General features: G+C 41.9%; 1 protein-coding gene and 1 long non-coding RNA gene across 11 annotated transcripts in view; one reads left to right on the top strand and one right to left on the bottom strand.

The window, feature by feature from the left end:
- The window catches only part of MYO10 (myosin X), a 244,876-nt gene extending 228,775 nt beyond the window's left edge, over positions 1–16,101 (top strand). For all 5 annotated transcript variants that reach the window (XM_039527600.1, XM_039527601.1, XM_039527602.1 and 2 more), the window contains 8 exons: positions 748–871; positions 3,609–3,906; positions 7,948–8,155; positions 8,840–8,976; positions 10,050–10,170; positions 13,257–13,709; positions 14,124–14,315; positions 14,687–16,101. In XM_039527600.1, coding sequence (XP_039383534.1) covers positions 748–871; positions 3,609–3,906; positions 7,948–8,155; positions 8,840–8,976; positions 10,050–10,170; positions 13,257–13,709; positions 14,124–14,315; positions 14,687–14,797 — 1,644 coding nt within the window. In that variant the 3' untranslated portion in view covers positions 14,798–16,101. The remainder of the gene's footprint in view (positions 1–747; positions 872–3,608; positions 3,907–7,947; positions 8,156–8,839; positions 8,977–10,049; positions 10,171–13,256; positions 13,710–14,123; positions 14,316–14,686) is intronic.
- The window catches only part of LOC120399398, a 74,262-nt gene that overhangs the window by 9,063 nt on the left and 42,066 nt on the right, over positions 1–23,133 (bottom strand). For 4 of the 6 annotated variants that reach the window (XR_005595125.1, XR_005595127.1, XR_005595126.1 and 1 more), the window contains 2 exons: positions 4,349–4,433; positions 3,901–4,073 (listed from right to left, as the gene is read on the bottom strand). This is a non-coding gene — a long non-coding RNA (uncharacterized LOC120399398). Of the gene's footprint in view, positions 1–2,250; positions 2,300–3,840; positions 4,074–4,348; positions 4,434–18,297; positions 18,541–23,133 lie in introns of those variants that run through there. The other 2 variants (XR_005595130.1, XR_005595129.1) reach the window with 2 other exon arrangements.

The raw sequence follows: 23,133 nt of genomic DNA, 5'->3' as shown, positions 1-23,133 counted from the left end.
AATTGAAAACCTGATCTTTTTGATTGGAAAACATGTTTTGACACAATTCCATTTTGCAAAAATTTTAGAAAGGTTTTGTTTTCATACCAATGTGAAATGAAAATAAATTTTGAAACCTCAAAATTAATCCAAAAATGGATTTTCCATCCTCTGCACAGCTCTTTTGATTAGTCTGTGCAATAAAAGCATTAAAGCGTGGCTCATTCTGGGCCTCATCTTGGAAGCTGCTGGGCACCCATTACTCCCTTTGATGCCAGTGGGAATTGGAAATACCAAGCACCTCTCATGATCATTATTTATAGTAGTGTGTTTTAGAGAACAGCTGCTTGATCTTGTCTGTCAAACTCTGAAAACATCTGGCCAGACATTCTTTAAGTAGGGAAACTGGCAGGACTATGAAGTGTACTGGATTTAGGAGAGTCACGTATAGCATATTCTGTTCTGGGCATAAAAACAAGATGAGAATGCCACTTTGCCATGATACGAGTTTCTACATCTTCAATGCGTAGAAGAATGGCTGGCACTTCTCATACTCTTCTGAAATGATGCCTGACCCCCTGAAGAAAATTCTGCAGGTCAGTTTTTATTGCTGTATCTTTTAGCAACAAGTAATTTTACTAACAGACTTTTTCACATGGTACTGCAGTTGAATAATTTTTTGGACCAATCTGTTCACATGCATCCATCACTGGATTATCATTCACACTGAACCAGGAATTATGCCTTTTCTTTTTTTAAACCCACCAGGAGAACTGCCTGAACTCTGAGGTTGTTGAACAGATTTATAAGAGAAACCCTATTCTCCGTTACACGCATCATCCACTGCACTCCCCATTACTGCCGTTGCCATATGGGGACATCAATCTAAACCGTGAGTTTTTCAGACATGTAAACTTGCTCTCTCTTTCCCCCAGGTTACCTACTATACCCTAGGGAGCACAACTTTAGTTTCCCATCAGGGGCTCCATAGAAGCCCTGCCTTGTAAAGGCTGCAACAGAGATTAGTTAAATAATTTAATCCCATCAACCACCCTGGACACATCTCCTTTTCTGATTATCACTACGCACTTCGGGGCCCCCTCTTCCTGACTGGAGGGGGGACTGCAGCTGCCTTAAGCCACTGCAATCTCCAGTTTAAAACTGTTACATATTTCATCATTTGTGTGGGGAAAACATGGAACCCAATATACATGTATTATTTTTGAGGCTATTTAATTTGAAAAGTCATTGATTTAGATAGATATTGTGAACTTTGATTTCCAAAAAACAGGTGTAATAACCACGCCCGCCAAGTCATGTTTTACCTCCAGGTTAGCACCTCATAGACTTTGAACACTGGGACAGAGTTGTTGCACGATGGTTATGAATTTGATTTCCTTAAAAAGATAAACTTAAGTTATTTTAAAACTCATATTGCCTGTCAAAGAGAGAAGCCTATCCAAATCAGGACTGTTCTGTGAAGATAAGGTGGCAATCATGGGGCTAAACATCAGGATATCAAATGGCATGTGTGTCAGATTTTCTTCTCATCTTCTCTCAGACCCAAGTTATACCCTGCTGCCCCATGGATTTCCTGGGACGGGGAAGGGGACCTGCAAGGGGCCCCTGCTGAGTCTTGTGCAGTGGTAGAACACAGGAGCTGCAGCTCTTCACTCTTTTAAGCTGGCGTCTCTTCACTCTTTTAAGCTGGCTGTGCATGCAGGAAGAGTAAGCTACACCCCTTGATGGGTATAGCAGTTGACATGCTCTAGGAAGAACTCTGGCTACTGAGCAGTGGCGCTGGAACACTTTTAATAGTGGGGGTGCTGAAAGCAGTTTTTACTTCTTACCTCATCCCTCCCCATCCATGCCCCCAATCCCCCAGATCTGGGCCGGAAGAAGGGCTGTGTCTCTGGGAGGGGGGACCTAGACAGGGGTGAGGGGGCAAAGGCCGGGGCTGGGAGCGGGGTGCCAGGAACGGGGCTGGGAGCAGGGCCCTGCGCACAGAGCTCCAGGCACGAGGCCAGTGGCCGGGGCCGGCTGCTGAGACCTGCGCCCCAGGCTGGGAAGTGGAGTCCTGGGCGCAGGGCCGGTGGCCAAGGCCCCGCATAAAACCTGGGGGTGCTGCTCCTGAGGTAAGATTCCTGCCAGAGTTGTCCCTAAAAATGATGCAGCTTCACATAGCTCCTAATCTGAGCTATTTTAAATTTCATTTGAGGCCCAAATTATTTTCTATAATGATAACACGGTAAAGAAAAGTCAGTCACTCACCACTCATAAAATAGACTGCTACCTATCTTGCCAGAGCGATTAAACCTAACTGTGAATCAAACATAAGGATTACTCATCCATGCAGTGTAGTCCCTCCCATTCCTCAAATCCAAATTGTATACAGTGCTTTTAGTTGTACTGACTAAGCCCCTAGTCAACATTAGGTAATACAAAGAGTGATTAATTCATTTTCTTGCATTAAAAAGCAATAAAGCAATTAGCTAGTTTAGCCATTAGAATTTAAGCAATATGCTAATATTACAATATACATGTATATTGATATATTACAATTCCATGTATATTGAAAATGAGTAAATGCAAGAATTCATTAATTAACTTGTGATCTCCACTTAATTTTCCTTATGTTGTTGAAAGAGCAATAGACATTTCAGCAGTACAGATTCTAAGCTGGTCAAAAATGTTCTGACAATGTTTTTATGTTGGAAAATGATGATTCATTTGGGGAGGGGGAACAATTTTGATAAGGGGACTTCATTATTTTTTATTTCAAAATGTTATATTATACATTATAATATAAAATGTTAAAAAGTCAAAATCAAATGCTTCAATTGACCTGAAATCTTTTTTTTTTTTTTTTTTTAATTTCCTTTCATGGGAATTCTGAAATTTTTGTTTTTGTTCAGGTTCAGAATAAAAACAAACTTTAACAATTTCTCATAAAATGAAAATTCCATGTTGGTTTCCACATATTCTAATGGATTCATAGACTTCAAAGTGAGACGGGACCACTATGATCATCTGAATAACACAGGCCATAGAGTTCCGCCCAGTAGTTCCTGCTTCAAGCCCATACTTTTTGGTTGAGCTAGAGCAGGGGTTCTCAACCTCTTTTTCTCTGAGGCCCCCCCCTTGACATGCTATAAAAACTCCAGGGCCCAGCCTGGGGGTAGAGGGGAGAACGGCTCATGGCAGGGGCCTTGGGCATAGACATAGTTCGACTTCTATGGGTGGGGGGAAGGGCCAGCGGTCCAGGGAAGGAGTGCCACTTCCACCCACTGACTCACCTCAACAGGCCATCCACCTGTCTGGGCTGGGGGGAGAGCAACCAAAAATTATAACTCAAAGGTGAGGGGCTTAGCTCAGAAAGTTTGAAAACAGCTTAGGTGCAGGGACGGGGTAGCTAGGGGCTGTGTGCAGGCAGGGGAGTAGCTAGGGCTGTGTGGCTGTGGGTGCAAGGAGGGGGGTGGCTAGGGGCTGTGCATGGGCGGGGGGGTAGCTTAGGGTGCAGGAGGAGAGGTAGCTGGGGCTCAGAGTCTGGGTTTCAGCCATGGGACCCCACAGCCCCCTTGAAAGAGCATCTCTTTTATAAGACCTTATGGCTTACTCTCTTTTTGTAGTGCTGAAAGATAAAGGCTATACAACTCTCCAGGATGAAGCCATCAAGATATTTAATTCTCTGCAGCAGCTAGAGTCTATGTCTGATCCCATACCTATAATCCAGGGTATCCTTCAGACAGGGCATGATTTACGACCCCTTCGAGATGAGCTCTACTGTCAGCTCATCAAACAGACTAACAAAGTGCCTAACCCAGGGAGTGTGGGGAATCTGTATAGCTGGCAGATACTCACATGCATGAGTTGCACATTCCTGCCTAGCCGTGGTATCCTCAAGTATCTGAAGTTCCATCTCAAAAGGTAAGAGGCTACAAATACTTAGGATATAAAAATACTGTTTTCAGCTCTTTTTCTTCACTTTGTCTCCTCTCCTGGTAATTTTTCATAACAGTTTCCAATAAACAGGCATCTTGTGGGGAAAGGATTAGGAATCCCTTGAAGTGTACCAAGTATTTCAACCACTGAGTCTAAAATTTAGAGGAAAAAAGTAATCAAATTCATTTAAAATGTACATGGAATAATTTTAATAGACGTCAATGTTATCTTTTGAAGAATCGGTTAGGACCTCATTCCTGCAAAAACTTACTCATGCACTTAGCTTTATGCACAGTGCATAGTACTTTTTAAGTGAATGGCACTAATGACAGCATCTAAAGTAAAGCATATGCTCAAGCCTTTGCAGGATCAGGGCCTTCTTTTTGTAAACCTGCACAGATCTTGTATTTACTATAAAAACTCTTACCTACAGAAGTAGTCTTAATGGTTTAGAGCCCGAACTCCTGGATCCTACTCCTGGCTCTCCCACCAACGTGCACATGTCACTTCACCTATTTATGCCAGTGTTTAGTGAGAGAAGATAACAAGAGTGTTATGATGCTTAAAGAGATATTATGTTAAAACAAATATTTTTTAAAACCTTTCATTTCTGCCATTTAAAGTGTTACTAGTTAACTTTACTATTTAAAAAGGAAAGTTTTTAAAATTGATTCCCCCCCACAATTTTTGTTGATTACTTTATTTAGACAATGAAATAGATTAGTCAATATCACTCTGAATTATAGTATCATTAGGTTCACTTTTGGTTCTTATATAGTAGAAAGGTACAAAGTGTCTGGGTCACTGGGAAAGTTATTCCTTTAAAAATAAACAATTTCTGTTGGAATTTAAGTCATGTCAACATTTCTGTTCATGTTTGTATTGGTACAAATGCATTTTTTACAAAACCAAAGTTTTGCACCTGAATTATTTGTGTTGCTTTTAATTGTAAGTGTTCCTTTAGTGTTTGTGAAGCATTTTGAGATCACTGGCTGAAAGATATGACTGCAGATTTATTATTTAATTTTATTTAAAAACAGTAGTCATTGACTTTGAGTATATGTTGGCTTGGCAGAATTGGAATTTTGACAGATATGGATGGGTTTTTTAAAAACATTTTTCACAATATTTTAAATTTTCACAGTTGCACAAAATTATGGGTTTGAAGTTTGTTGTGTTTTTGTCTGATTTGTATCATTTTAAATTTTCACAGTTGTCGGAAATTATGAGGGTGGGGGTCAGACAATTATTTAATGAAGGCTAGGACTATAACAGCGTTTAAAAGGGAACTGGATAAATTCATGGAGGTTAAGTCCATTAATGGCTATTAGCCAGGATGGGTAATGAATGGTGTCCCTGGCCTCTGTTTGTTAGAGGATGGAGATGGATGGCAGGAGAGAGATCACTTGATCATTACCTGTTAGGTTAATTCCCTCTGGGGCACCTGGCATTGGCCACTGTTAGCAGACAAGATACTGGGCTAGATGGACCTTTGGTCTGACCCGGTACGGTTGTTCTTATGACAGTAGGTGTTAAGATTAAAAAAGCTAAAGCTTTGTAACTTAACACAAAGTACCAACATAATATGTCAAAATATACAAAGTAAATAGTGTTAAATCAAACGCTAAGATGTTCTTAAGTGGCATTTTTCTTACTTTGCCTAGCTCTAAATTTCGATTATAGATGGAAGTGCTTTTTGCCAGTGTGTGATGAAATTAGAGAGACAAGGTGGGTGAGGCAATATCTTTTAGTGGACCACCATCTGTTGGTGAAAGAGACAAATTTTTGAGCTTACACAGAGCCATTCTTCAGGTCTGGGAAAGATACTCAGGCTTTGTCTACACTAGCACTTTTGTCGGCAAAACTTTTGTCACTCAGCGGTGTGGAAAAAAAACCACACACACCCCGACCAACATAAGTTTCACCGACAAAAGCACGGGTGTGCACGCCCTATGTCGGCAGGAGACGCTCTCCCACTGCCATAGGTACTGCCTTTCGTTGGGGTGGTTTAATTATTCCATCAGGAGAGCTCTCTCCCACCGGCATAGAGCAGTTACACAAGAGACCTTTGGTATAGATGTGCCACCGTAAGGTCTGTAGTGTAGACACAGCCTTAGAGTGTCACAGCTAAGTACAAGGTGGAACAGATCATTTAGCATAAGGAGTTAAAACACATTGTAGGACACCATTCAGGGTGAAGTAGTCAGTCAACACCTCTGCAGTGAGGAGGCAAAAATGGGCGGTTGGGAGGGGGGTTATTGGGTTATAGGTTGTTGTAATAAGCCATGAATCCAGTGTCTTTATTATGTCCATGATTTTTAGAGTCTAGCAAAGTTATGAATATAAGCTTCCTTTCTCAGACCTGAAGAAGAGCCGTGTGTAAGCTCAAAAGCTTGTCTTTCACCAAGAGAAGTTAGTTGATTAAAAGTTATTACCTCACCTCCTTGTCTCTCTAATATCCTAGGACCAACATGGCTACAACACTGCAAACTATGGTGAAACTGACGTTTACTGATAAAAATCTAATCTTTCTAAGCCTACGTATATGTTACAAAGAGTTAAGACTTGTTTGTAAATCTAGAACAAATGCTTAAAACTTGTTTGATGTAGAATTAAGCAACCACAGGTATGGCCATGGTTCAGACTTTTGTGCTGTACTGCTGCATGTTTAAAGGAAATCAGGTTACTTCCTGAATCCAAGCTATTTTATAACACAAGATAAATCCTCCAGTTTTCTTAAAACGAGAATCTGAATTTGTGTTTCATGTAATTGAGTTTTTCCTTTGTAGGCCAGTTGTAAAATATCAGTGCATAAGAATACCATAGTAATGCTATAAACAGTACTTCCATATGCACATGGGTATGTCTACACTGCAGCTGGAGGAGTAACTTTCAGCTCAGGTAGATTTACACACATTAGCTTTGATTGAGCTAGCATGCTAAAAATAGCAGGATAGTCCTGGGAGGTTAGGTACCTAGGGTCTCAGATGGGATTGTTGTACTCAGGCAGCTAGCCTCTCCCACCACCCTTGCAGGTGCTGCTTTTCTGCTATTTTTAGTACAGTAGCTCAATCAAATCTACCAAACGTAAATCTGCCCAAGCTGGAAATTGCATCTCCAGTGTAGACGTACCCCCTGATTTGGGGATCTCGTAGCCCTTTTCACACATCAATTAATTAAGCCTCACAATGCCCCTGTGAGGAAGGTGGTATTAGATCTGCTTTACAGATGGGCAGAGCATGGAGTCTCTTCGTGCTTCAAGTTGTCTAAGATTATCAAGGCCCAGCCTCTGCAATGGTTACATTGTTGAGCACTTACCCAAATTGTCCCATTCAGGTCCATTGATTTACTTGTGTGAGTAGATACTCACCAACATCAGTAACTGTTATACAGTATAACCCAGCCGGGAGGAGACACCAGGAGTCCTGACCCCCGACTATTCTAGCTGGTAAACTACATTCCCTCACTACTGCCACTACGGCAACATGGAGTGGTCAGGACACATTTTGTTGGGCCTTTTTCTTGCTTTTGATTCCTTTTTGGGGGAAAAACATTCTGAGCAAAATAGAACATATTAAGGCTATGTCTTCACTGTCAAAAAGGTTTGCTTTTACAGTGAGATAACTAATGTGATAGTTATCTTGCTGTAAAGTCCTAGTGGAAACAAGGCACCTGTAGTTTTTATCATGAGGGAGCTGGGCAAGATCAACACTAATGCCCTCCCTTACCTTCCACTCCTGCAATGGTTGATCTCCTCTAACTCTCCTCGTGATGTAAACTATAGTGCTTGGTCTCCACTAGGCTTTTTACATTAGGATAGCTAACATGCATTAGTTGTCATGCAGGGCTTTTTTAGCAGTGAAGACAAGCTTCAGCATGTCAGTACACAACTGTGCAGACTTGTACTAACCACTGGAGCCCTGTGTGTGCATCGCCTCCGTGTCATTTAGTCAAGGAGTCCCTGGTGCGCCCCACAGATCTTCCATTTTATCAGCAGGTGATTTAAGTTCAGTGTTTGTGTCACAGGGCCCGTGACCAGTTTCCAGGAACGGAAATGGAAAAGTATGCCCTCTTCACTTACGAATCTCTCAAAAAAACCAAATGCAGAGAATTTGTGCCGTCGCGGGATGAAATAGAAGCCCTGATCAGAAGACAAGAAATGACATCTACAGTTTATTGCCATGGTGGTGGCTCCTGTAAAATCACAATCAACTCCCATACCACAGCTGGAGAGGTGAGAAGAGGTAGTGACAGAGCAGGGCCTCATAGGGATAAGTGTTAAATGTTCTCGTGGACACTACAATTTTAGCCACTAATTCTCACTGAAACTCTGGAGGTGCTTAGGCATTTTGGGCTCCACATTGGGCCCAGCTGATGGAGATTATCAGCATCTTCATTCAGCGGAGGTGAAATTTCAAGGTTTGTACAAGGAGGCACTGATGAGACCTCTGCTTAGGAATCTTTTCACTGGAGAGTCTTGGTGACCATTGATCTGCATCAAATCTGGTTTTGGGAAAGATACCTAGCAAGAATGTGAAGAAGTAACCCTGGTACTATCCAGACTTCATAGGAGTTATTCCACTATACCCAGGGGTAGATGAGAGCATATTTGTCCCCATGCCTGGAAAAATTCAGCCCAAATTTTGATACTTCAGAAATTTGAGTTTGGAAAATTAGGGAGTTAACTGTTGAATGCTGCCATGTACCTGCTACAATTCAATAATCTCTATAGCAAAAGGAGGAGCAGTTGAAAATAAAGTGTTTGGGGAAAACCATTGTTAAATCATTCTAGACAGTAGCTTGGCCACTTTTTTGCCCTAAAATGACTCCTACCTTGTCTTAATTTTCCTTAGACTTAATTACCCACTAAGGTACTAACTTTTTTGTTATGGTTTTGTTGTTGTGCTTTTTTCATTAGGTTGTTGAAAAGTTAATTCGAGGCTTAGCCATGGAGGATAGCAGAAATATGTTTGCCTTGTTTGAATACAATGGAACTACTGATAAAGCAATTGAAAGCAGGACCATTGTGGCTGATATCTTGGCAAAGTTTGAAAAGTGAGTCTCTTTCTCTGTGCTAATAAGCAGCAATTAAAAAAGAAAACTTCCTAACATCAGCAATATGCTCAATTCTCCCTTTCTTTAGACTTGTTAGTGGTGAGGCAGCATATACAACTGCATTCCACATACTGCTATTTCTGAAACAATAGCATCTTTTTTAGAATGATTAACGAAGTGCTTGTAAACTTGATTTCCTCAGTCTCATGACAATGAAATACAAATTTTCCATCATGGTGGTCTTTGCATTCTGTTGTTTCTCTCTCTTTGTCTCCTCACCTCCCATTCTCCTCCCGCCTCCCACCCCAGTTATGTCTATGCTAGCCTTTTCTTCTCTAAAATTTCCCACCATTACCGTGGTGCAGCTCCATGGGGTGAGAGCAGTGCCAGAAGCAACAATATCAACCGGATTCCAGGCAGTCACTGCTATTTGAATCACTGTGTCATTTAACCTTGCTCAGAGCAGATGCTTAAGACACTAGTGTTCCCAAATTGCTACTGCCAATGATAGCAATGGTGGGAGATTTTAGGAAAAACTCCCTAGTGTAATTCAATGTTCAAATCCATATTTCTCTCCTTTTCTCTCATCTAAGGCTACTGTGCTCGGTGTTCCACTACTTCTAAATCTAGTTATAATAAAAATATTTGAAGCACCTTCTCTAGAGATTCCCTACCTTTTAGTTGTCAATAGCCAATCAGACTTTCTGATATCATTGGTGCTTTTCTCTCATTACACATTGTTCAAAAATTTGTTCATTAGATTATTGATTATTTGTTGCCTCAAATCAGAACTAACATTTGTAATACCGGAGTCTTTTTGTAGCCTAACAGATTTACAACCATGAGCAAAATCATCTTTTTAAAGCAAATTGAAAATACTGGGCCAAATTCTTGATCTGTTACTCTGGTGTAACTCTAAAATAATTCCACTGATGTCACCGAGTTACTCCAGATTTACACTGGGTATATGACAGAGCAGAATTTGATTGCTGTCTTGTTTGGAATTCTCAATATTTTGTTAATTTGGAAAACAGTTCTGGTCACTGATGTCTGCTCCAAACTTCTTTTTCTAGGCTTGCTGCCACTTCAGAAGCTGGGGACATGCCATGGAAGTTCTACTTCAAGCTTTACTGCTTCCTGGACACACAAAATGTGCCGAAAGACAGTGTGGAATTCGCATTTATGTTTGAGCAGGTAAAGAATGGGGGAAATGAGATTTATTTTCTTTTAGAGGGACAAGGAGGACAGGAGATCAAGGCAACAGAAACAAATGCTTAACATGCCAGATGGGAAAGGACTGTGCATTCCCAGAGAAGATTGCTCAGAACAGGAGGCTTCCCATATTAAGTTTTAGGGCTAAATTCAGAGATGAGTCTAAGATAGTGTAGTTTACACATTGTTTTCCCCCACTTTGCTTTTACACTGCAGCAGCTTAGACTGCTTTGCCCATCCTAGTCTCTCACCAGTACCATTATGTTATCTACACCCTCCCTTACACATCCCATTTGAATTTGGCTCACTGCATCTAAGCTAGCATAATTTACACACCTAGAGGTCAGAAGAGAAGTATATAACATTAAAAGCAGTTGGCAGGAGCTATAAACATACTGGTCAAAATAATCTCCTTGTCCTTGCTATAAATGTAAGTCTTCCAGCTTCTCAGTATGCAAGTCACGCTAGTTTAGACACCTTTGGATTTCCTTAGTCTACACTTATTTTATACATTTAATCTGAAGAACTAATAAATATTTGGAACCAAGTCCTCAGATGGTATAAATTGGCTAGCTCCATTTATTTCAATGGAGCTACACCAGTTTACATCAGCTGAGGACCACCTGGTCTTCATGATCAGTTACAACTGCTTACGCTTCACCTCTGAATTTGGCCTCTAGGTTTGTGACCTTTTTTCTTCCTAAACCCCTTCATTGTTAAGTCAAAATCATAACTCCATCCCCCAGGGATGGGAACCTGGATTTGCATCCATATATGCTCTTAAGTCGGCACAAGAAACATAAAAGGTAAATAGAAAAGGGAACAATGAGTTTCTACAGAAATACATAAGGGTTGGCTTTTTTTTTCTTTCCTTTTTTTTTTTAAATTCCAAGACTTATACTGACAACTGCAGACAACTAATAGCTCTTGCATTTTTCAGCAGTAGATTAGAGCTTAATAAACTCGGTAATAAGCAATCAGTCTGGCTCCCCCTGTACCCATCACATCACTGTGATAAGTAATGAATGTGCTCTGCTCACCCTAGAATGGGGTTTATTATTGCAAAAGGACAAAACTGGTAATAAACTAAATGGATTTGTGGGTGTAAATTAATCTTAAAATAAATATTGACAGGAAACAGTTTGCTGGCATAATAGAGAGCTTGTTATCAAGCAAAACAAAGATTCTCACTGTTGGAATTTATTATTGCAGAAGGTTTTAGCTGTTGTTTCATTTTGTGCCACACTGTGAAGGACTAAGGAAAACTCTTAAGTAGGCTGTCATCTTCTCTGTCTAGTGACCACTTTAAAATGTCCCCAAGGCTTCCTGAATAAGTATGTTTGACCTTTTGTTCCTTCTGTTGACCTAGCATGGTCTGCAGTAGCTAGGTCAACTTAACTTTTTAGTTAAGACCTGGCTTAAGTATCCACATTACAGACACAGTCCTTCTGGTCTACCTGGGCGCCTCCCTTCAGAGCTGATCAACACACTCCTTCATTACTACTCCTTGTTTACTCCACTGTCTGCACAGATCTCAGAGGCTGAACAGGCTACCGCTGCAGTACTCCAAGCCCCTGCCAATCTAGAGAGAGATTGTTAGGCATTGAACAGCCAAGCAGTTTTTTTTATATGAAACTTGAAGAGAATCATTAAGAAAATCTTTTACATAATATAACCTAGAAGAGCTGTGGAGCACTGAAGTGCTGTCTTCTGAAATATCACATTGTGGTATTGATCTGAACTGCAGACATGTGCTTGCATAGTTTGCAATTCAAATGAGTGCAATTATATGAAGGCAATTTCCTCAGAGAATCTGCCTCGTAACTGTCTTATGGCAACTATAAACACACCCTGGTCACTCAAGCACTCTGTGTATATTGATAGGAACAATAGTAATCCAGCTAGAAAGCATAGAGTATTCAATCACTAAAATGAATTTCATGGATATATCTTAAGGATGTGATTAATTGTGATGTGGTTTCAGCCATGCTGCTCCCTTTTTTATTCGCTGCATGGGTTTGCTGCCAAGTAATTGGTATTATTTTATCAGTTAAAAATCAGGGTCTCCAGTTTTGAATTTTAGTGTCTCTAAACCTCTGAACTGTTTTAACATCTAAAGTTAACCCTTACAGTGAAGACACTTCTTTGACACTAAGGTGCTTCTTCACTACTTAACTCTGCTGCACACATGTGCACACACGCAGCCTCAATCCAACTATTCATCTCTTTCCCTCCCCTCTTTTCCCCCAGTACACCTGGTTAGACAATCGGGGTTTTTTTTTCCCTTCATGGAAAATTTTGACCAAAAAAGTATGTCATCAAAAATTTTCCACAGAAAAAATTGACTTTTCAGGAAAAAAAAAATAATTGAAAACTTTTGGCTGAAAATTTCAATTCAGAAATATCACCACAGTGGCAATGAGTTGTAGTTTGGCTTCCTCTTGCCTTCATGCTCCTTTTATGGGCTGGACTACATCTCTCACAATGCACCATGATCTTTCTTTTTGATGAGCTAGTACAGTGCATCGCGGAAGATGGCAGCCCGACACATAGAGGAGAACCAGGACATGAGTCACCTGAACTATAACTCCCATAAGGCACCAGAGGAGCATTTCCAAATTGAAAGTTTCTGATTTTTTGATGGTCAACATTTTCCACAAAAAGCAGACACTTTTCACAAATTTCATTTTGTCAAAAAAAGTTTTCTTATCAAACCGGTTGATGGAAATTTTTCAACCAGCCCTATAACCCAGATTAATTTCTTCTCCCCCATTGCTGCCACCGCTACTGCTGCCTGGTTTCCTCTCCGACCCCACTATATTCCCCACTGATCTCTTGCTGTTCTTGGCTTGATAGTCCAATTAAGAAGGCACTTTGAGATACTTTCCATTCACGATTCCTGACGTACCCTCCCTCTCTAGTCTGCTAGAGACAGTCTCTCAAATCCCTATACTAGCTCTCTAAACCTGCTCCTAGGAAGAAGCCAGTTTGCAGATATTATCTAGTTTCCAAAGAGTTGAGTCCTACTAGCTGTGTGTAAAGCTAGCCCTCTTCTTACTTTCCATTAGGCTCATGAAGCAGTGATTAAAGGACACTACCCTGCTCCTGAAGAAACCCTCCAGGTCCTTGCTGCCTTGCGACTCCAATATCTACAAGGAGACTACAGTCTGCATACCACGATACCAGAAATAGAAGAAGTCTATCCCTTACAAAGGCTGAAGTCTCGTATTACACAGTCTACTAAAATGTTTACCCCCGCAGAGAGGATTGAGCGGAAGCGAGCCAGCTTTCTTGAAGGAACGCTGAGGAGGAGTTTCCGCAGTGGCTCCATCAGCAAACAGAAGATGGAGGAGGAGCAGATGCTGGATATGTGGATCAAAGAGGAAGTCTCAGCTGCAAGGACTAGTGTTATCGACAAGTGGAAAAAACTGCAGGGAATGAACCAGGAACAAGCTATGGCCAAGTACATGTATTTGATTAAGGAGTGGCCTGGCTATGGGTCAGCACTCTTTGATGTGGAGGTGAGCAACACAATTAGCACTGATGAGCTGCTACTATTCTGGGCAATGAGCTTGATGCCAAAGTGTCCCCACTGAATGTAACAGTATATTATTTCAATGAATATTACTATTTTTCTCTTGGAGGGAGAGAAGGCTGGCATAATATGGAGTATTTAGTTAAAAGGCACTCTAGTTATAATGCCCAATGTAGACATTTATATTTGTCTATTCATGAACCATAATATTTTTCTACAAGATCAAATAACTGTCTCCCATAAAAAAGTTGGCAGGATGGAGAATAGAAAATATTGTACAGAACGTAATATTGTACTTGAACTGTGATTTAGGGTGCACAGAAGGCGACCTCAGTGCTAAGTGTTCCCCACCACCACCCAAGTTTTCCTGAATGTTCATTTATACTCTTTCCTTCACTAGTGTAAAGAAGGGGGCTTCCCACAAGAACTCTGGTTGGGAGTCAGTGCTGATGCAGTTTCTGTCTACAAGCGTGGGGAAGGCAGGCCTTTAGAAGTGTTCCAGTATGAACATATCTTGTCCTTTGGGGCACCACTTGCCAACACCTACAAGATTGTGGTGGATGAGAGAGAACTGCTTTTTGAGACCAGTAAGGTAAGTAAAGAGCAAGAGGAATTTTAATATGCTCTTCTTGTTAATTTCATCTTTTATTAACTAGCACTCTTTTTTCCAGGTAATACTTCTAGCTCAGTTTTTAAAGGTTTAAATACAACTTTGTAGATCTTCATCTAAAACTGACAATTGTTGTTAAAATCAATATAAGTAATTGTTGTTCTGTAGCAGAGACAGAAAGAGGCAAAATAGGAATTGGGTAGAAGCTACTAAGTTTCTAAGTATTTGTGTTAACTAACAGTAAGGGTTTTTTGTAAGTGGTTAGATAATGGAAGTCAGACTGCTACTTTATGTGCAGAGATGCATTACTGTATCACATTAAAAGGTTTGGGTTATTTTTACTCTCTTGGCAGGTGGTTGACATCGCAAAACTGATGAAAGCTTATATCAGTATGATTGTGAAAAAACGTTACAGCACCTCTCGATCAGTGAGTAGCCATGGGAGTCAAAGCAGCTCCAGGTGAAAACAGAACCAGTCTCACTGTGCCATTACTATCAAAACATATCACTGCTGGCCTGGAAATACTGATCAAATTTGTCAACGAGCTACCCAAGAAACAGAATTTGGGGGAAATCTTCAATCAAAGTTTTTTTTTTTTTTTGAGGAGGCCTTTGTAAAATATCAACTTAAATAGTCATATACTAAAAACAGTTGGCTAACATTCTTCAAAATTTCCAAAGCTTTATTACCTTTAGTTGACATACTGTATGCCTTAATACACTGCCATCCAAGCAGTAAGAAGTGCCTTAAGACATTAAAACCAACTTGCATTTACATAAATCGTGGTGTTGAGCGGGATGTGCTTTTTCTCCCTCTTCAGAATACGAAGAAAAGATGGAAGAGGAATTAATTGATCCATAATGCACTAACCTACTGGCCTGATCCATGTGTGGGGGAGAAAGTATTTTTGTTGGAATGCTGCTGGCAGCCTTCCTTATGGACTTAGTTAACTGTGTGTTTTGTTTTCCCCTTGTTTTCATGGATGCATGCTTGTGTGTGCATGCATATGACCTGTGTAGACTCTAATTTTATTCCATATTTCACAAGCATTTAAAGCAAAGGGAATAATGATGTGCAATGGTGTAAACAGTCTTTCTGTACATTTTAATAGTCCAGAGAGTTATAGTTGTTTCAATTTTACAATTACTTTTATAAGCCAGTTTTATTAACAAATCAAAATCTGGGATTTTCATATCTTTTTAATTTACTATTACAAATGCATTTTACCACGTATGTAGCAAGTCTGCATTCTGTATGTGCTGTATTATAAATAGATATGTAGCTGAAAAACTATTTATAAACTGCTCTAATAAGGAAATGCAGTTATCCGTACAATATTCTTTTATTTGTTTCAATTAAAAATTTTAAATATTACACATACTTTTAAAGATGCTATTCTTATAAAACTCTGATTGGATGCTCCAAAATAAACCAATCAGAAAAAGTCAGAACCCTTCAAAGTAGAAATTAAACAGGAGAAAAATTATATATAGTTAAACTATTGTATTGTATTGTATTGTTATAAATGCCTCTCAATATTTTACCCTGCTGCCTAATGATGGTTCTTGACAAAACACCTGTAAATAAGTCAGTGCTATCAGCCAATAGTAAAGCTGATTTGGGACTTTTATTTTTATATGGAAAAGCTGTAATATAAGGTAAAACTTGAATTGATGTCTTTTGTCCATTGCAATAAGCAAACATGTATTAGCCCTTATTGATGACCTCAGCCTTTAAGAAATATTGATTATTTGCTCAAAGAAAGTCCAGCAATAAAAGATCTTAGTTATCATGCTTGTTTCCCATTTATATTGAATCTGGTTTCTAGATAAACATTAGTTGTCTGCCAACTTTTTGGGGGCAAGGCTATGAATACACTGCAAACTGGAGTTGCTTTTACATCTGTGATGGTATTTGTGTTTTACATCAAGTAGAGAACAGTACAGAAATATATAAACGCTTCTAATATATTCAGCTTCCAAAAGCCCAAGTGTAAGCCCAAATCACCTGCTTGGTAAGAAGCTTTATGAATTACAACAAAAATTGGTATTATACAAACAATCCACAAATAGCAAAGGATCTGAGTGCAGCCTGAGGAAATGTGAGAGGAATCAGGGAAATGCTAAAGCATGAGAATTGTTGAGTTATCCCTGTACAATGTAAAATCTCTCTGGAAACAATGCAATTAAACACAAGAGCTTTCACTTGTGCTGCCCTAGCAATCAATAACTTAATCAGCAACCAGACACACCCTAATCAGCAACAGCAATGGGAAACAGACTCTGCCAGCATGTAGAGCTATGGATATGCTTGCTTGGAACTAACCCTAATAAATATTGCATTGCCTGCACTTTGTAATTCTTGTACCACCTAACTATGAAGGCCACCTTTTTAGTGGCCATTACCTCAGCCAGGATAAGAGAGATTCAGGCACACATGGCAGGGCCTCCTGACTTAGTATTCCACAAGGACAAAGTGACCGTGAGGCCTGGTCTACACTACAGCATTAGGACAACTTAAGGCAGCTTATGTCAACCTAATTATGTCACCGTACACACTACAGCCTTGCTACAGCTGATGCAACTGCCCTACTACACCGACATAATAACTCCAGCTCCATGAGAGGTGTAGGGTTTAAGTCTGAGTTAGGATGACGTAGTGTCCCTGTAGACACTGCATTACTTACATCTATTGGCTGTCATTCTTGCCAATTTCACAGCTCCAAAGTCGGCTCCCCAGCCAGGCTGCTGCCTGATTTCCTCGCTTTCTGTGGGAAGCCCTGCTGCCTCCCGGAGTCCTGGCTCCCTCTTCCCAGCTGGGCTGTTGCCCAGGCTCCCGGCTCCAATCAGGGAGCATGGCAACCAAACGAACTCCGGGGGCAGATCTCCCCACTGGAAGTCCAGCCCCCCCGCACATCCCCTCCTGGGCTCTCTGCTCCCTGCCAGAAGCCGGGCAGCTGTATTGGGCTTCTCGACTCCCACTCCTTGCCGGGAACAGAGCAGCTGCACCGGACTCCAGGTGCGGATCTCCCCACCAGGAGCCCAGCTGCCCCACTGGGCTCTCGGCTCCCCACTCCCCACTGGGCGCATGGCTGTGCCCAGTGAGGAGCTTTGCACCTGGAGTCTGGTCAGCTGCCATGCTCCCAGCAGGGAGCTGAGAGCCATGGGGGGCAGCTGAACTCCTGGCAGGGAGATCTGCACTCAGTGGGATTCCCCATTCCTGGCAGGGAGCTGGGAAGCCCACTGCCCCTTTTAACTCACTGGAAGTGCTCTTGGTGAGGACGCGCACCACTGACAGAAGAAGGGCAGCATGGACATGAACCACCATAGTAATTACTGTGGTGGCTGTAAGTCGACCTAGCATATGTCGACTTAAGTTTTATAGTGTACACATGCCATGAGACTTCACCCGAGGTTCCTACTAAGTGGTTTTTTTTGTCATTCATATTAATCAGCTGATTCACCTGCCTGACTTCTTTTTCCCCCTCCAGCCTCACACCCCCGAAGAGGAAGCCAAAACATCATACTCTGGTTATTGTCAGGTGTCCCTCTCCCATTATTTGGGGAGAACGAAGCTGTTCAGGAAATCTAGACTGTTGTAAGCATTTGCTGACAAAATGGGTCTTAGACTGTAGTAAAACATGATAAGAACAGGCCTACTTAGACCTATCTGGACATATTTGTGCTCCCTCTACGAGAACTCAAGCTGACTCTGTTTCATCTTTCCATGGTATCCCACTCTAAGAGATTTGTAAAGTTGTTATCTAGAACTCAATTCACACCTTCACTCAGCACTCCTTGGTAGAGAGCTCCCAATCCAATGCTCAATTCAGCAGAGCTGACTTGCAGGCCTTATTTCAATAGATTCAGAGTACCCACCTACAGGATATGAATTCACTGCTTGTTAGTTACCATATGAGGAAGGAATATACATGGCCAAGAAAAGAAGAAAACAGTTACTTACCCTATTGTAAGGTTGAGGTTCTTCAAGATGTATTGTCCACATGTACTCCATAACCTGCTCTCCTTCCCTGCTTTTGTGGAGTCCTTGACCATTGGGATTCTGCTCAGGTAAGGAACTGGAGAGCAGTTGCAGCCACCCTGTCCTTTATATCCTTCTCTATGGATTACTACATGCAGGGCACAGGTGCAATTCCAAAATACACTGCTACTCAGAAAGATTTGTCTTGAAGACATGGGGTCCGTGCGCTCTAGAAGTGGGATACATGTGGTCAACACATCTCAAAGAACCACAGTTATTTTAAGGTAAGTAACTGTTCTTGCTGCTCATAACAAGTTGTTTAGATACATAAGACTGCTATTGCCTTCAATGGGGGCCTGGATTTCACCACTGAAGTGACACTAATGAGGAAGGGGTACACTTTAGATTTAACTATTACAAATAAATATTTAAAGTACTGCATTACAATAGCATCCTACGACTCTAGCCAAGATTGAGCCTCATTGAGCTTAGTGCTGCACATCTGCATAGTAGGAGGAAGTCCCTGCCCTGAAGAGTTTGCAATCTAAGCAGATAGACAAAGGGTAGGAGAAAGGAAGATTATCCCCATTTTGTAGATGGGTAACAGGGAGATGAAGTGACTTGTCCAAGGCCACGCAGGAAATCTGTAACAGAGCTGGGAATCAAACCCAAATCTCCAGTGTCTCAGTCCAGGGACTTAACCACAAGTCTGTCCTCACAGTAGTACCCCAAAATCTCATCCCTTGTTAGGTGACATACAGAGTAAGACTGTTCCTGCATCAGTAGCCAAGCTATTCATTTTTACTGGATATAAAATCCTGCTGCAAGCCATATCTATATCCAAGCTTTACACCTCAACATTTTTATAAAAACCAGATACTTCTCACTAATGCCAAAGCCAAACTATGCCCTAGACCGGGGTCGGCAACCTTCCAGAAGTGGTGTGCCAAGTCTTCATTTATTCACTCTAATTTAAGGTTTTGCGTGCCAGTAATACATTTTAACGTTTTTAGAAGGTCTCTTTCTCTAAGTCTATATTATATAACTAAACTATTGTATGTAAAGTAAATAAGGTTTTAAAATGTTTAAGAGCTTCATTTAAAATTAAATTAAAATGCAGAAACCCCGGGACCGCTGGCCAGGACCCAGGAAGTGTGAGTGCCACTGAAAATCAGCTCGCATGCTGCCTTTGGCACACGTGCCATAGGTTGCCTACCCCTGCCCCAGACCCAAATGAGACCCTCAACACAGCCGGTCCTTTCCGTTCCTCTCAGGCTACATTCATGGCTTGTCATCCAACTCAGCGGTCGAAATAAAACAAAGATTCACAAACTGACATTTGGGTCATGGAAAATTAGAACTCTTCTTGACAGTGACCAAATACCAGATTGTAGAACAGCCCTTATGGCCAAAATACTGAAGAGGTATAAACAGACATCACTGACCTCACTGAAACCAGACTCGCTGATGAGTCGCACCTTGAGAAGATGAGAGCAGGCTACACCTACCACTGGACTGGCAAGACCAAGGATGAGCCAAGACTGTCAGTTCGCCATATGGTCTGACACTTCCAATCAGTTTCACTCCCTCCCCAAAGGAGTTAATGACTGACTCTGGTGTTCCACATAAACTTGCCCAGAGACTAGTAGGCTACCATTACCAGTGCCCACATGTCATCAATGACGCAGACAGATGAGGTCAAGGAGGCATTTTATGAAGATCTCAGCACTGTTGTCAGAGGAGTGCAATACCAGGACAAACTCATTGCCCTTGGGGCGTTTAATGCTTGTGTGACACATGGCTTAGGATGCTAGGCGATCAGGGCATTGGAAGGTCAAATTCCAATGGCCAGTTACTTCGCTCCAGAAGTACTGAGTTCAATCTCACTATTACCAACAGAGTCTTCCAACAGGCCAACTAATATAAGATAACATGGATGCATCCCAGGTCAAAACAGTGGCACATGCAATTGTATAGTCTAAAGATATTAAAGCTGTGCACAACATCTGCTCACTGAGAGGTGCCGAATGCTGGTGTCTGACCATTGGTTTGTGAGAAGCATTAGTTCACTGAACTTCTTACCAAAGCATGCCAGAAGACACCTCCAATCACCAAAGAAGAACAATGTGGCTGCCATGAAAGACCCTAACAAACAAGCAAAGTTGGACCCTTCTTTAGATGAGGTTACTAAGGCCATCAAGCAGCAGTCCGTAGGCAAGTCTCCAGGTCCTGATGGCATGCCAGCTGAAGTGTAGAAATGTGGAGGTGCCTACCTGGTCAGGAAACTTAAACCTGCCTTTTCAAGACTATGGGAACAGGGTACCATGCCCCAGGAGTATAAAGATGCTTCCTGTGGTTAGATGTTGATAGATGTTTGGCTGTGTGTGTTTCCTTTGTGTGGCACCCCAGCCCTGCGCAGACAGCTGGCATGGCAGACCTCAAGTAAACCACCCAATAACCACAAGATCCGTTAAGGGACGAAGGCACCCAGCCAGGTTTATTGTTGACAAAGCATGGTACTAGTTTCCGGCAGACTTTACCGGACCACTAATACACATATGCCCATAACAATGGACCAGCTCAGTGAATGGTGGGACTTTCCGTTCCTCCCTAAGGCCAGACAAATATATTCCCTCTGAGATACATCTTTATACCCCAATACAAACAAGTTAGTACTGCCTCTCTGCCATAGTTACTGCCCCTTGACGTGGCTAGTTATTATTCATTATTTTGTACATGTTGTTTGATTAAAACATTTCTATTACATACTGTCATCCTGACCTTTTCTTCTATGAGGAGTCAGTGTGTTCCTATTATTTTTGGGGAATGTTTTTGTACCATCTTTGATATTGGGATATTCTGGTGTTACTTGATATCGGGAAGTGTTTGCGTGGGCACTCTGTGGGCAGGTCTACACTAAGGGCGGGGGTCGAACTAGGGTACGCAAGTTCAGCTACGTGAATAGCGTAGCTGAATTCGAAGTACCCTAGTTCGAACTACTCACCCGTCCAGACGCCGCGGAATCGAAGTCCGCGGCTCCAAGGTCGACTCTGCCACCGCCTTTTGCAGTGGTGGAGTACCGGAGTCGACCGCGGCGCTTCCGGAGTTCGAACTATTGCGTCCAGATTAGACGCGATAGTTCGAACTCCGAGAAGTCGAACTCACCGCGTCGACCCGGCTGGTAAGTGTAGACTAGCCCTGTGACTAGCACTTTTTAGGAATATGTATTTCTGCAATATTAGCCTTGTTCTTGCTAAATTCTGTTAACAGGCGCTGCCTCATACCAAGCCTCTGATACAAGGGCTTATGTCTTAGGCTCTCTTCCTACTACATTTCCATAGTTCATTTATACAAAAGGAAAGGAAGCATATCTAGCCATGACAGCCATCACCAAATCTCACTGCTGTTTATAGTGGGGAAGGTCCTTGCACAGGTTGTCCTCAATATGCTTGTGTTACACCAAGTCCACTAGGTGAATCTAGAGTCACAGTGTCGTTTTCATGCTGGCTGTGGCACCATGGACATGATCTTTGCAGCCTGACAAATACAAGACAAGGCTTGTGAACAGATCAAGGACCTGTATATAGTGTCTGTTGACCTGACCAAGGCCTTCGACACAGTGAATCATGAAGGGACTATGGAAACTCATTCACAAATTTGGCTGCCCAGAGAAGAAGACTGCTGTCATCCACTCATTTCACAATGGTATGATGGCCAGGGTGATAGAGTGTGATGATTCACCAGAAGCCTTCCCTATCGCCAACAGCGCCAAACAAGGATGTGTAATGGCTCCAGTTCTCTGTGCCATTGTCTTTTCAGCCACGCTCTTGTTCACATTCCAGGACTTTGACAGAGGCGTAACCATCCAGTCTATTCAATGTATAGTAACTGAGGGCCCACATCAAAGTAATTGAGCCGTTTGCTGACAATTGCACCCTCATTGCACATACACTTGAGGACATTCCGCTTATCGTGGATCACTTTGCCTACGCCTCAAAATATTGTGGTTTCATAATCAGCTTGCAAAAGACGGAGGTGCCATGGCAGCCAGCACCAGACTACCAGCATAATGAGAACCATGATCCCATTGTCACAATTGACAACACATACCTCAACTCAGTCAGGAAATTCTGCTACTTGGGTAACACGCTTTTCAACACCCTCCTGTTGGATGCTGAAATTATTCAGGGCCTGGCAAAGGCCAGCTTGGCATTTAGCAGGCTCACCCACTGGCTCTTGAGGAAGCATGGAGTCTGCCCTCAGAACCAAAGTAAGAATGTTCTGTGCTGTTGTACTCACCTCACTCCTCTATGGCTATGAGACATGGATGCTCTAACACCACCACCTCAAAACATGGAGACCTTCCACCTTTGCTACCTAACATCAAGTAGCAGGACAGGATGCCCAACACTGAAGTCCTTGAAAGGTGCTAAATCCCTGGCACATGGTACATATGGAAGTTTCCCATATACCAAAAGCGGTGCTCTACAGCCAACTGAGCATGCAAACCCACTCTAAGGCAATGTCTACACTATGCAGCTTTTAGCGACAGCTGCGTAGCTACAGCTGTGTTGCTAAAAGGCCCGCAGTGTAGCTGCTGTTTGTCAGCTCTCCTGCCACCAAAAAACTTCCACCTCCAACGAGTGGTGTTAGCGTGGTCAGCAGGAGAGTGCTCCTGCTGACAAAGAGCTGTTCACACCAGCACTTGTCGGCAAAATTTTTGTCTTTTGGGGAATTAGGGGTTTTTAAAACACCTCTGAAAGACAAAAGGTTTGTCGTTCAGTTGTCAGTGTAGACATAGCCTAAGTGTCAATCCAT

The sequence above is a fragment of the Mauremys reevesii genome, linkage group 2, assembly GCF_016161935.1.
Source record: "Mauremys reevesii isolate NIE-2019 linkage group 2, ASM1616193v1, whole genome shotgun sequence".
NCBI lineage: Eukaryota > Metazoa > Chordata > Testudines > Geoemydidae > Mauremys > Mauremys reevesii.
This window is presented reverse-complemented; position numbering and strand designations above follow the sequence as displayed.